General features: G+C 46.9%; 1 protein-coding gene across 1 annotated transcript in view; it reads left to right on the forward strand.

Annotated features, from left to right (window-relative positions):
- Positions 1 to 372: 372 nt before the first annotated feature.
- Positions 373 to 12,692, forward strand: part of Usp7 (ubiquitin specific peptidase 7 (herpes virus-associated)) — a 28,247-nt gene continuing 15,927 nt past the window's right edge. The window contains exons 1-10 of the mRNA XM_013011214.1: positions 373 to 474; positions 5,792 to 5,990; positions 7,872 to 8,010; positions 8,710 to 8,798; positions 9,772 to 9,880; positions 10,794 to 10,924; positions 11,341 to 11,395; positions 12,294 to 12,374; positions 12,461 to 12,551; positions 12,603 to 12,649. Of these exons, the coding sequence (XP_012866668.1) occupies positions 465 to 474; positions 5,792 to 5,990; positions 7,872 to 8,010; positions 8,710 to 8,798; positions 9,772 to 9,880; positions 10,794 to 10,924; positions 11,341 to 11,395; positions 12,294 to 12,374; positions 12,461 to 12,551; positions 12,603 to 12,649 (951 nt within the window). The 5' untranslated portion in view covers positions 373 to 464. The remainder of the gene's footprint in view (positions 475 to 5,791; positions 5,991 to 7,871; positions 8,011 to 8,709; positions 8,799 to 9,771; positions 9,881 to 10,793; positions 10,925 to 11,340; positions 11,396 to 12,293; positions 12,375 to 12,460; positions 12,552 to 12,602; positions 12,650 to 12,692) is intronic.

Here is a 12,692-nt window from a genome sequence, read left to right on the forward strand (position 1 = left end):
ATTTAACCATTGTAGCATTAAAAGATCCATTTAAAACACTTTCACGTACCCCCAAACCATAATTATATAAGTGTAATTTCATACAGAGGAGATTTTACAGTGTGGCCAATTGCATTTAGTTTTGGAAGCAAGAGAGTCCTATTTATATTTAGTAAATACAATAATGAATGCTTTGGGGATTAGAATGATTTTTTTTTATTAGGGCTCAATTCGAATTTATCACTACAAATTGTCAAAATATATATGTGTGTGCGTATATATACATATATATATATATGTATGTATATACATATATATATGTATATTTATTTACAGTGTGGTCCAAGCTGAGAATGTCAAACCTGTTGGATGTCTTTGTTTTTGTTAAAGCTGGAGATACAGATGACCCGCCAAGAATTACTCAGAATCCTGTCATCAATGGGAATGTGGCCCTGAGTGACGGGCACAGCAATGCGGAAGAGGACATGGAGGATGGTAAGTGCGCCAGGCCTGCTCACAGCAGCGGAGTTCAGCCGCGAGCACAGACTCCATCCCTGAGCAGTTGTGAGCTTCTTCAGAGTAGCTAGTTCTCAGTATGGTAGAAGAGAAATGTAAGCTCCTATTTTTGTTTTGAGTTTCCTGGCTGCCTGTAAAACTTCAAGGTAAGTTGTTTCTCCCCAGCATAAGCATAAAGGTTCAACTCCAGACTTGTAGTGAGTGGGCGTCCACCGCACCTGCCATTCTCCAGTCATGGTAGCACTCAGGCGATGAGCAGACCTTCCTCCTTCTTCCCTTTTGTTTACAGCAAGCTACTTCCAGACATTGGGATTTGGCTTTCCATTGCATTCTCTCTGTAGCGTCTAGCGGCCACTTGTAGCTAAGAACCCCACCCCGGGCAGGAGGACAGTCAGTCAAGCTTTGGGCTTCCCATTCCCCACTGACTTTCAACGGTAGCTTCTACGTGTAAAGGCATATGTACATGCATGGGCATTTTGTGTTCTAGGACATCTTTTTTTTTCCATGGAGACTATTTCTTCTTATAATTTATCAGATTATGTGACCCAAACATTTGCAAGGTCGAAAATCCCCTGAAGGGAGCTTTATGCAGCCCCTGGAATCTTGCAGTGTTATATGAAACCATGTTCTGTACAAGCATGTCCATCAATCCTCATGAGGGTTGTGTCCTTCCCAGGGGAGTAACGGGGCAGTTGAAAGAAACCATCAGGCACGGGCTGCACCACCAGAAGGACTGCTGTCAGACCTCCTGCCAAAAGTTCAGCCTCCATGCGAAACTGCAGCCGCAGTTGAGAGTTCTCTCACAGTGCGGTTTTCCCCTGGCAGCTGGCTGAGGCAATATCTGAGGAAGGTAAAGAGGCGTGGGCTGCACCCGCTGCTTTGTTCCCCGTGGAGTGCGCTTTCCACCGTAGAAGAAGGGCAAGGGCAATGGTGTGGGCGTGGTCTCGTTGGCTGTTGGGCTTTCGGACTCCAGAGATGCCGAGAGTGATTCAGAGAGTACCTTTGGGAAGTTGGCCTTGCCAAGGAGTCAGGCGTGCATTTGGGAGCAACTTGAACTTGGGTCACATGTGGAGCAGTAACTGGCCCCACCCGGTCAGCTCTCCCAGTGCAGTTCGATGATGAAGCTCCCTCCCCCTTAGGAAGAGGGTTGGGGGAAGCATGGTTGTACATAGAGTGCAGCACTGTCCTGTGCATTACAAAATGCCAGTAACCCCACCTCCACCCCCATTCCCCACCCACCTGCACGTGTCAACCAGAATTGGCTCTAGATGTGGCCCGGAGTCTCCTGGGGGCCCGGGTCACCTCGGTTGAGAATCATTGTATAAGGGCATAAGACAGGCAAAATCCTCTTGCTCTTGAGATTTTACAGGGTTACTGGTAGAAATGCCCCTGTTGTGGCTCTCAGGTGGGGAGGTATAGGAGTCTCCTAGGTGCAGTCTTGTGGTGTGGAGTTGGAGTTGCCTTCTCAAAGGCCCAAGGACTGCCATGGTTCTTCCCATCTTTGGGATGGCAGACCCAAAGGAGGGAGAAGGCAGGCAGCCACGACCCGCGCTGTGAGCGTTGGAGGAGCTCTGGGCTGGGCCCGGCCCTTTGCTGTGGCAGGGCATGGCTCTGCTCTCATGCTTCACCACACTAGACGTGTTAGTGGTCCCCCAGACCCTGCAAGCGTGTCAAACCAGGACGCACACCCGGGTAGCTGCTGTGCTGTTTCCTGAGAACCCAGGGTTTTCCTTGTGTCGCCCAGGCCGGCCCTTTTGAACTGAGCCCCTCCGGCTTCAGTCTTGCACGCATGGCCGCAGAGGCATGTTATCAGTGTCTAACTGTGTTCTTGTTAGGACAGTGGAGACATGGGTAGGAGAACGAAAATGAGAATGTTTCAAACCTTGCTAGAATAATGGGAAGATATCAGATTTATTTTCTAGCGATATCTACTCTGCATCTTAACATTTTTCAGGTACCTGTGTTCCTTAGATAGTTAGATCATCATTAGGAGAAGTCTCTTCCATTCTAAATCTTGAAGCGTTGCATCCTTTTTTACTTTGGTCACATGACTGAGGCCTGGAGTGGCCTTCTGTCCTGAGATGAGATTGGGAGCTTTGGGCCCATCTCATGATTGCTGGCACTGGTGGGTTGTCAGGGCGTCTGAGGAGAGTGGTAGGCTGGAACGCCGCTGGAGCGCTGCTGGGGGTGGACAGGAGGGTCCGGGGTTACAGTTGCTTACTATATTATTATTTTTATTTTATTTTTTGCCAGTCCTGGGGCTTGAACTTAGAGCCTGAGCACTTTCTCTGAGCTTCTTTTCCTCAAGACTAGCACTCTACCACTTGAGCCACAGCACCACTTTCAGCTTTTTCTGTTTATGTGGTACTGAGGAATCGAACCCAGGGCTTCACTAGGCAAGAACTCGGGACTCTACCACTAGGCCACAGTTCCAGCCCTTCCAGCCCTTTATTTTTAATTTTTAAAACATGAAAGAATCCTAAACTCATCAAAAGTTGCAAAAGTGTTTACAGGCTTATGGAATTTTTCATGGGAGGGTGATCCACTGGTTTTCCAGACAGATGGGTTTCAAGTCTGTGTCTCTTTTTTTGTAGCCTTCTGTTTGGTATTTAAATTCTCAATTGTTCTATTAGTATGTGGCTCTTAGAGCCACTGAAGTGGATTTTCTTGGTGGTGGGGGTAGGCTTCAGGGCCTCACACATGCTAATAAGCATTGCTCTAACACTGATACATCCTGTGTGCTGGCATTTATTCAGGTGAGGTTTTGTGTGGAACTTTGTAAGACGAGCTTGTTGTAAGAATGTGCTTCAGTGCAGGAATGCAGTGTGACATTTAACGAAATGCTGAGTACTGAGGACGGACCACACCGCGGTACCATGTGGCTTGACACCACTGAGTTTCACCACTGTTTCTCTGGTTTTGTTGGGAGGGAGATTAGTGTTGGTACTGAGGCTTGAACTCTGGACCTCTTAGTTTTGCTCAGCTTTTTCTGCTCACAGCTGGTACTCTACTACTTGAGCCATCCCTCCAGTTTGGGCTTTGGTTGGTTAGTTGGAGATAAGTGTCTTGGGGATTGGTGTGCCTGGCTAACATAGAACCACAGTCAGGTCTTAGAGCTGCCTTTCAGCCTTGTACGAGCTAGAACTGCAGGAGTAAGGTGGCAGTAGTAGGTACCTCAGTTTCTTTTTTAATCAAAAATAATTCAGTAATTTGCCTGGTGGAAGGAGGGGTGCAAAAGAATGGTTTTATTTATGTTTTTGTACCAATACTAGGACTTGAACTCAGGGACTAGATACTGTGCCTTTTCACTGTCCCACTTGAGACACAGCTCTGCTTCTGGTCTTCTGCTACTTAATCTTTTTGTTTGAGATAAGAGTCTCATAGATTTACAGTCCTCAGGTCTCGGCTTCCTGAGTAGTTAGGATTATAAGTGTGAGCCACTGGTGCCCAGCTTGTATTAGTTTTATTTATGTAAAACTGTAACCCTACAGATCGAAGTTACACAAAGAACATGAAGTAGAAGAGGTGTAACCTTCCCAAAGAACCTGGCGGGTCTTGTGTGTGCGGTCTCTGTAAAGCTTTGCATCTGGGGAGTGCATTTGAAACCAAAGGCACAAGCATCATGCTCAGTACAGCAGTCCCACCATTCTGGTGAGACCATGTACAAAGTGTTTCCTCACTGCAAAGGGGAATTGGGTCCTGTCTACACTGATCTACTGTGAGGATTTCAGTGCTGCTCGTTTGATTTGTGTGCCCATAAAAATGAGTGGTAAAACTTTTTTCCTAAGTCATTTTAGACATTGTCATGAAGAGATTTCTTCTTTTAGTATACTTAACCCCTCAAAGAGCCTTTGAACAGACTCCAGCCCTATCGGCCCTTGGATGGGGTACTCCCTTTTGGGCTGCTCTCCTTCCCAAGGCCCCTGCTGTGAGCCTTAGGGTATGGGGGAAAGCAGGGGAAACTATCCTCATGGTCACAAAGACTTGGGCTTTTATTTCTTTGGTACAGAATCCCCTCTCGTGAGGACTGATGGACATGTTTTCTAAAGAACAAGCTCATTTGCACATTCCCGGCAGCCTCTCGGAGGCCTTGGGTGGTGTGTGTGCAGCTGGGAGATGGTGCAGTTGTGGGTCTCAGGGAGGCGGCCCTCAGAGGCCTGCAGGCTCGGGGTGCTCTTTACCCAAGCCAACTGCCTTTGCTTTGGGGGCTCCCTGGTCAGGGATGTCAGTAGCACCCTCAGGGTGCCCTTGGTCCCTGCCGTCCGCTGAGCTCTTCCCTGCTCAGTGGGACAGGCACAGAACAGGAACACTGGCCCTCAGAGTTTCTGTAGCCATCCAACTCTGGCAGTTGCCTTGTACACAACAAATGTTGCTTTCACAGCTTTGATAGCGTGACTGGGGACAAGGACTCCTTCAGAGTGGTTTGAAAAGTAGACAGTAAGATAGACTGCCCTGTCCATGCAGAGTGACCTGGTCACCTGCAAAAGGTAGTGGACTTCTACATTGAGACTTTCAGTTGAGCTATATTGGAGAAACCAATGTAAAATACTTACTATTTCATGTTGAAAAGAGTGTCAGACTCCTACCTTGCAAAAAGTATTCCCAAGAGGCAGGTGGGGAACCTCCAGCTTGCAGGCCATAGAAGGCACAAAAGAACCATTTGGTGCATGACAGGACAGACTCGAATGCTTCTTTATGCTTCTTGTTGGCCGGTTGCACCTGTCTGCCTATACTGATAATTTTGTATGGCTCAGGGAAAAAAAAATGTTCCCACCCTTGTCATAAGGAGGAGTCTAAGCTGAGTTTTCACAAAAGTGGGACAAGATGGACATTGCCATGTATTTTTAGACTGGCCTAGCTATATTCTTGCCTTTAGAGATGCTGTACTTCCAAGCAGTGGCCGGTCCCCTCCAGGTCCTCAAACACCATTGGGCTCACCGCTCCTCCCCTGTCATGGCTTGTGTCATCTTCACTGACCAGCAGAGTGAGCTGTGACCTTCTTCCTCTCCAGGTGTCTGCTCACTCGGTGCCCAGGCCTGCTACTCAGGGATGAAGATACTAGAATAGATGTTCCCACCCTGACCTCTTGAGCCTCCACAGAAGGCAGGTGTGCTGCCCCCACTGGGTCAGGAAGGCTCTGCTCCTACAGAGACCTTTGAATGATCTGGACGCGACACTCATTTCCCCAAAAGCTTAGCTGTTGAGATTTTGTAGAGCAGGTTACACCAGCGTATGTGCGTGCTTCCCATTGGTGCCGGGTGCCCAGCACTGTGATTGATGGCATGTTTTCTTGCAGACACCAGTTGGCGCTCCGAGGCAACCTTTCAGTTCACCGTCGAGCGCTTCAGCAGACTGAGTGAGTCGGTCCTTAGCCCTCCGTGTTTTGTGCGAAATCTGCCATGGAAGATTATGGTGATGCCACGCTTTTATCCAGACAGACCACACCAAAAAAGCGTAGGATTCTTTCTCCAGTGCAATGCTGAATCTGACTCCACGTAAGAGTTTAAATGATGCAACTACAAATCCACAAATAGTTACATTACCTTTATTGGAAGCCAAATTTGATCAGCTGTACTCAGTTTCATTTTCAATTTTCTTGCTACCTCTACATAGCCCTCTGATTTAAAATTAGAAGAAATAGATCTGCTTAAAGGTATCTGGTATGTCCTGTCTAAACTAGAAAAGTATGTTTTTCTTTGCAAATGGAAAACTGAAGCTGGGTGTCGACCAGGCCTTGGAGAGCCGCCTTCCGCTCTGCCAGTGGCTCAGAGGTTAGAGCCAGATGTCTGTACTCTTGACAGCTCAATCCTCTTGGATCATTCTGTTCGTACAGAGTAAAACATTTACATGCCAGGCGCTGGTGACTCACGCCTGTCATCCTAACTACTCAGGAGGCTGAGACCTGAGGATCGTGGTTCAAAGCTAGCCCAGGCAGATGAGTCGCCCTGAGACTTTTATTTCCAATTAATCACTCAAAAACTGGAAATGGAGCTGTGGCTTAAAAGTGGTAGAGCACTAGCCTTGAACAAAAGCTCAGGGATAGTGCCCAGGCCCTGAGTTCAAGCCCATGACTACATCCGTATTCCCTCGCCCCCCCCCCCAAAAAAAAAAACACTGACATTTAGGACAGAGATTCTGACTTAGGAGGAAAAATTGGTTTGGGTAATTTTTTTCAAAGCAGGTGCATTGTCAAATGTCCTAAAGTTTAAGGAAGATCTTGGTGACTCTCCTTTGTAAACAAAAGTTCTGCCCATTGATTGGATCATCAGCATTGATGGATCTCACTTCTGTCAGAAAGCCCTGTGACAGATTTGTAGGGAAATGTAGCCTGCTCTGCTCCTCTCCATGGAGGGCCTCAGGAGAGCTGCTGCTTCAGACCTTACCCCGCCCAGTGTCCCAGCACGGCCTGGGGACCGCTCCTGGAAGCACAGCTCCTTTTCTTTTTCTTCCGTTAGTATGTAAGTGCTTGGCTGGACTAGAATTCGGGTTAGTGGCAAAGAGTACTGGCCTAGGACATGCAAGGCCCTAGTTCCTTCCCCAGCACTGTAGTCAGTTGGCCAAACCAATGTTAGATGAAGCTAGAGCCTTTTTATAGGTGGGAATTTCTCTTTCTCCTGTGCAATGTGATGATTTGATCATGGGTTTGTCTTCAGATGTAAACTTTGACTTGCATTAGTAGTTAGGGAAGAGTGAACTGTCGGTATCCCATAGATGTCTTCAGCAAAAGTGCTGTTCCTGCCCTTCTTAAAGAGGCTGAAACCGCTTCTCAGGCCAGTGGCAACTTTAATGCACATGGCCCTGCTTTCAGCCACAAACCTTGGTTAGCGAGCTTAAAGTGGGACAGGACACCCATTAGGTTTCAAAGCCCTTGTGCTGAGACCCATCCACCATCAGCCCCACACATAGTTGTGTACGCTGTTGTGTACCTGTTCAGCAAACACCCCCCCCCCCCCCAGCAGGCATGCTACAAGAACCCATGTCACAGGCAGGAGCAAGGCCAGGGGTGCTGCCATGTGGGAGGCTAGGCCTCCAGCCCTTTTCATTTTTGTGTAGTCTTGGGCAGCAAACCTAGGACGGTGTGGGTGTTCAGTAAGCACTACAGTTCCCGCTTAATTGTAGCCAATTACAGAATTAAGACAAGATCTAAAGTTCACAAGCTTGTACTTTCATAGATATAACTGGAAAACTGGGAAGTCTGTGGCAAACCAAATGGTTTTGGAAAGGCCATGAGTTAAGCCCGAGCATTTCCCTAGAAAGGTAACCACACCTCCACCACTCAATGTAAGGAAGTTTTCATGTGCGGGTTTCCAGCGTCGTGACGACGTGCAGATGTGAGCTGGACACGTCAGCTAAGGCTTAGATTGTTTTCTCACCAGGTCGTGGTCCTGCCATGCACAAGCTGTGCTGAAGATAATAAACTATCGAGACGACGAGAAGTCATTCAGCCGCCGGATTAGCCACCTGTTCTTCCACAAGGAGAATGACTGGGGATTTTCCAACTTTATGGCCTGGAGCGTAAGTAATGGAGCACTGTTGCTCCACACTTCAGAGGATTCTCTACTCACTTTAGAGCGAGTGTGTGATCTTTTGGGCTGGTATTTGGCTTTCTTATTCAGCTTTTTTTTTTTTTTTCTCATGGTGGTTCGTGGGGCCTGAACTCTGGGCCTGGGCGCTGTCCCTCAGCTCTTCAGCTCAAGGCTAGTGCTCTACATCTTGAGCCACAGCACCACTTTTGGCTTCTTTCTGCTGAGGAATGACCGCAGGGCCTCATGCATGCAAGGCCAGTACTCTACCACTGAGCCACCTTCCCAGCCCTCAGAGACAAGATTAAAACCAAAACAAGCATGTTCTTTTTTTTGTTTGTTTTTGTTTTTTGGGTCCAGTCATGGCACCTGAACTCTGGGCCTGGGCGCTGTCCCTCAGCTCTTCAGCTCAAGGCTAGTGCTCTACCTCTTGAGCCACAGCTCCACTTCTGGCTTTTTTCTTTTTGCTTATGTGGTGCTGAGGAATCGAACCCAGGGCCTCAGGCATGCAAGGCAAGCGGTCTACCACTGAGCCACCTTTCCAGCCCAAAACAAGCATGTTCTAACTGTAGGCAAAACTGGGATGTTTTGGAACATTAAAGTATAAGTTAGAACGTGTGTAATTGTCCTGGGAATAAAGGAAGCATGTGTGTTTTTATGCAAGTTGGATATTTCCATTTCTCTTTTATAGGAAGTGACTGATCCTGAGAAAGGATTTATAGATGATGACAAAGTTACTTTTGAAGTCTTTGTACAAGCAGATGCACCCCATGGAGTTGCGTAAGTTGTTCACTATTAAAAGTACTTTTGTGGGGCTGGGAATGTGGCTTAGTGGTAGAGTGCTTGCCTAGCGTGAATGAAGCTCTGGGTTCAATTCCTCAGTACTACATACACAGAAAAAGCTGGAAATGGTGTTGTGGCTCAGGTGGTAGAGTGCTAGCCTTGAGCACAGAGAGGCTCAGGGACAGTGCCCAGGCTCTTAAGTTGAAGCTCTGGGACTGGCAAAACAACACAACACTTTAGTTTGTCCTCACTAATATTTCCAATTTGACGAGGCAAATTGTATGCAAAACACCCTAATTAAAATCTTCCCTTAAGTAAGGATCAAGTTGCTCAGGACTGGCAAAAAAAAAACAAGCATTAGAACATATTTAAGGATGCATGTGCACAACTCATTGGTGCCTTGTCAGTTTCCGTGTGCCCTTCACTGTATCCAGGGCCCAAGGTAATAGGTGCTGTTTTCCTTTCCCCTCATGTGACGGGAAGACAGAGCTGTTCCTTGGTGCCGTTCACTGCCAGGCACAAAGGATAGCTGTAGGCTTGAGAGCCACAAACAAAGCAGGCTGCTTTGGAAGAGAAGCAAAGGGCAGTGTGTAAATAGCACGACAGAGGTGCCATGCCTTTATTTTGAAGCATGCTGGTTATAAAACCCAGCCCTGGGGAGGCAGGGGAGGTGCTGATGATAAAGCATGTGGCTTTGTGATTGTGTGTACTAAGCCTGTTCTGTAAACCACAGTTCATATAAGTATGTTGTATGTAGTCAGAATCTGTGGGTGCTGGTCTTGATAAATGTGGGTAGCGGTAGTGGTCAGTAGACACATGAATTTACGCCGTGCCCTCAGGCCTAGGTTTCTCAGACTTGGTGGGGAGGGGCATGTTGGGATGTTCAGTGGTGACAGTAGGGGTGCCCCCCTCCACCTGGTAGTCACAAGGTAGCCTGTGCAGCTCCCTTCAAGCTTAACTAATCTTCCAGGTGGGACTCAAAGAAGCACACTGGCTATGTTGGCTTGAAGAATCAGGGAGCGACTTGTTACATGAACAGCCTGCTGCAGACTTTATTTTTCACAAATCAACTACGAAAGGTAAGTGGACCTTGTGTCCGCCGTGTTCTGTCTAGTATATCAGTGTCCAACTGAGCCCTCTGCAGATGCTCTCCTTCTCCTTGGGGCAGCTGCTGAGTGAGGTCACCTACAAGATCAGGTTTATTAGAGCCATTGTAATTTTACAGACTTCCTGTAATTGTGTTTCCTCCCAACATACACACACACAATTTAGCCTGTTGCTTTCTAGGCAGGTGCTCTATCACTTGAGCTATATCCCAGTCCTGTTCTTTTGCTAGTTACTTTTAGGATTTGGTCTTGCTTCCTGCACAAACTCCTGCCTAGACCGTGATACACTGAGACTTGGTGGGGGTCCCAGGCACATAGAGCTGCAGTGGGGTGCGGTGTGTAAGGGAATAGTTAATGGGGTACAGCTAGTACCATCTACATTCACAAAAATTTTGCTCACATTTGTTTTTTTTTCGGGGGGGGGAGGGTCCGGTCGTGGGGCCTGAACTCTAGGCCTGAGCACTGTCCCTCAGCTCTTTAGCGCAAGCTAGTGCTCTACCACTTGAGTCACAGCACCACTTCTGGCTTTTTTCTTTTTGCTTATGTGGTGCTGAGGAATCGAACCCAGGGCCTCGAGCATGCAAGGCAAGTGCTCTACCACTGAGCCACCTTCCCAGCCCCCATTGCTCACATTTGATGGTAGCTAAAAGTAATGTTCCAGGAGTGGGAAGGCGAATGAATGTGGTTCTTGTTGGGTGGGGAGGTGTAAGGGTAATTTTAACAATTCTTTTTGCTTCCTTGTCTCTCTAAAGAGATTCATTAATTTTTCAAACTTTCAGACTTCTTTTGGATTGCTCAAAAGCCCTAGCAATTACCTTAGCCCTTGAGATAGTAGACATAACTTTGACCTACGATTAAGTACCTGTTTGTATGTTGATTTTCCTAGGCTGTGTACATGATGCCAACTGAGGGTGACGACTCTTCTAAAAGTGTCCCTTTAGCATTGCAAAGAGTGTTCTACGAGCTACAGCACAGCGACAAGCCTGTAGGAACTAAGAAATTGACCAAGTCCTTTGGGTGCGTATCCCAGCCTGCCACCCCTCCCGGCCCCCACCTCCCACTGCTGTATGGTCTGGGACAAACAGTGCAGAAGGAGAGGAGGCACGCAGCCTGGGGTCGCCGTGTGCTGCTCAGTCTTGCTATTGCTGTATCCTGTTTCTCCTCTTACCTCTTTGGAAACAGAACACTTGAATACATGTCACTTTCAAATGTGTGAAAACTTAACTTGGAGATACCACCTCCTCTCGCAGGAAGACTTTGAGAACAGTATATACATCAACTGTAATCCCCCAAAGTAATCCTCACAGAAATGAATTTGAGAATATTCTCAAATGGCTAATGAGTCCATTTATATTTTGAATCTACATTGCTTGTTAATGTATACATTTGAAATGTGGAGTTTTAAATGTAGATATCCATTTTATCTTTGAAAGGTGGGAAACTTTAGATAGCTTCATGCAACATGATGTTCAAGAGCTGTGTCGAGTGGTAAGTTTCAAGCACTAATTGTGTGGTTCTTACAGTGAATACTGTGAAGCAATGTTGCTAGCAAGTGAAGCCCCAGCCCTCCTTCAGATAACGGCCATGTTTGTCTGTTGAAGGCCAAACCTAAGCTAGAGAGAGAGTAAAGGGAGCATCTGTCTGGTTTTAAAAGCTAGGAAGAATGATTTGACTTATCTGAAGATAGGGTTTAAGCAGCGGTAGGCGATAGACTTCTAACTTGTGAATTCTCGGGAGACAGGAGCCAACATGTTGGCTCCGGTGGCTGTCCCAGTGGTCCGCGGCGCCACTGCGTCCCAGCTGCCAGCCCCCGCGCCCCAGGTCCCACTGAGGCAGGCCTCTGTGTGCTGGCGACCCTCCCGCCCTCTTCCCTCACTAGCAAACGCTCCTTTCCGGTGAGGAAAGACACAGATGCACACATGAGCTGGTGCCTCAAGGTGATTGGCTGGGCAAGGTGTGTTTTCTTTTTTACAGCACTAGCTGGATTGAATCCAGTTCATTAAATATCCATGGACAAACCAGTCAATCCTGTTGACAGGCTCAACCTCATTAATCTCTTGGTGTGGACCATTACGAGTTAAGTTTAGTGATCAATTTACATGCTTTTTCACAGAGGTAAAATGAATATAAAAATGCTTCTAAAGGCACTACAGATTACTAATTCATTCCAAAGGCCATATAAAAGGTTAACCTCGACTATTGCATGTAGATATTTTGTAAATATCCAACCAAGACAGAAGATTTTGTTTTTTGATAATTGCATGCCAAAAGTCATAATATTTTTAGTCTTGAATTTCTTTGACCATTGACATTTCCTAGTAAAGAATTAAATTACTGTATGTCATTTAAGCATAAAACACTTCAAAGTCCAAACCCTCTCTTTCAGTTGCTTGATAATGTGGAGAATAAGATGAAAGGCACGTGTGTGGAAGGCACCATCCCCAAGCTGTTCAGAGGCAAAATGGTGGTATGTGGTCACTAGCTTACTGGTTTTAAACGACGTTACAATGAGAATGTGACCAGCACTGAAGGCCACTCTTTGCTTCTTCACAGTCCTACATCCAGTGCAAGGAAGTAGATTACCGCTCTGATAGAAGAGAAGATTATTACGATATCCAACTAAGTATAAAAGGAAAGAAAAACAGTAAGTTCTGAGTGTATAGTTGAGCTTTGGGTCACTTGTGTTTTTACACAGTGATTGTGTTGAAGGGCTCGCTGCAGCAGGGAGCTAGGCACGCACCTGTTGGCACCCCTCCTAGATGATGAAAGAGCCTGTCAGAGTCCT

The sequence above is a fragment of the Dipodomys ordii genome, unplaced genomic scaffold (assembly GCF_000151885.1).
Source record: "Dipodomys ordii isolate 6190 unplaced genomic scaffold, Dord_2.0 Scaffold14, whole genome shotgun sequence".
NCBI classification, from domain to species: domain Eukaryota; kingdom Metazoa; phylum Chordata; class Mammalia; order Rodentia; family Heteromyidae; genus Dipodomys; species Dipodomys ordii.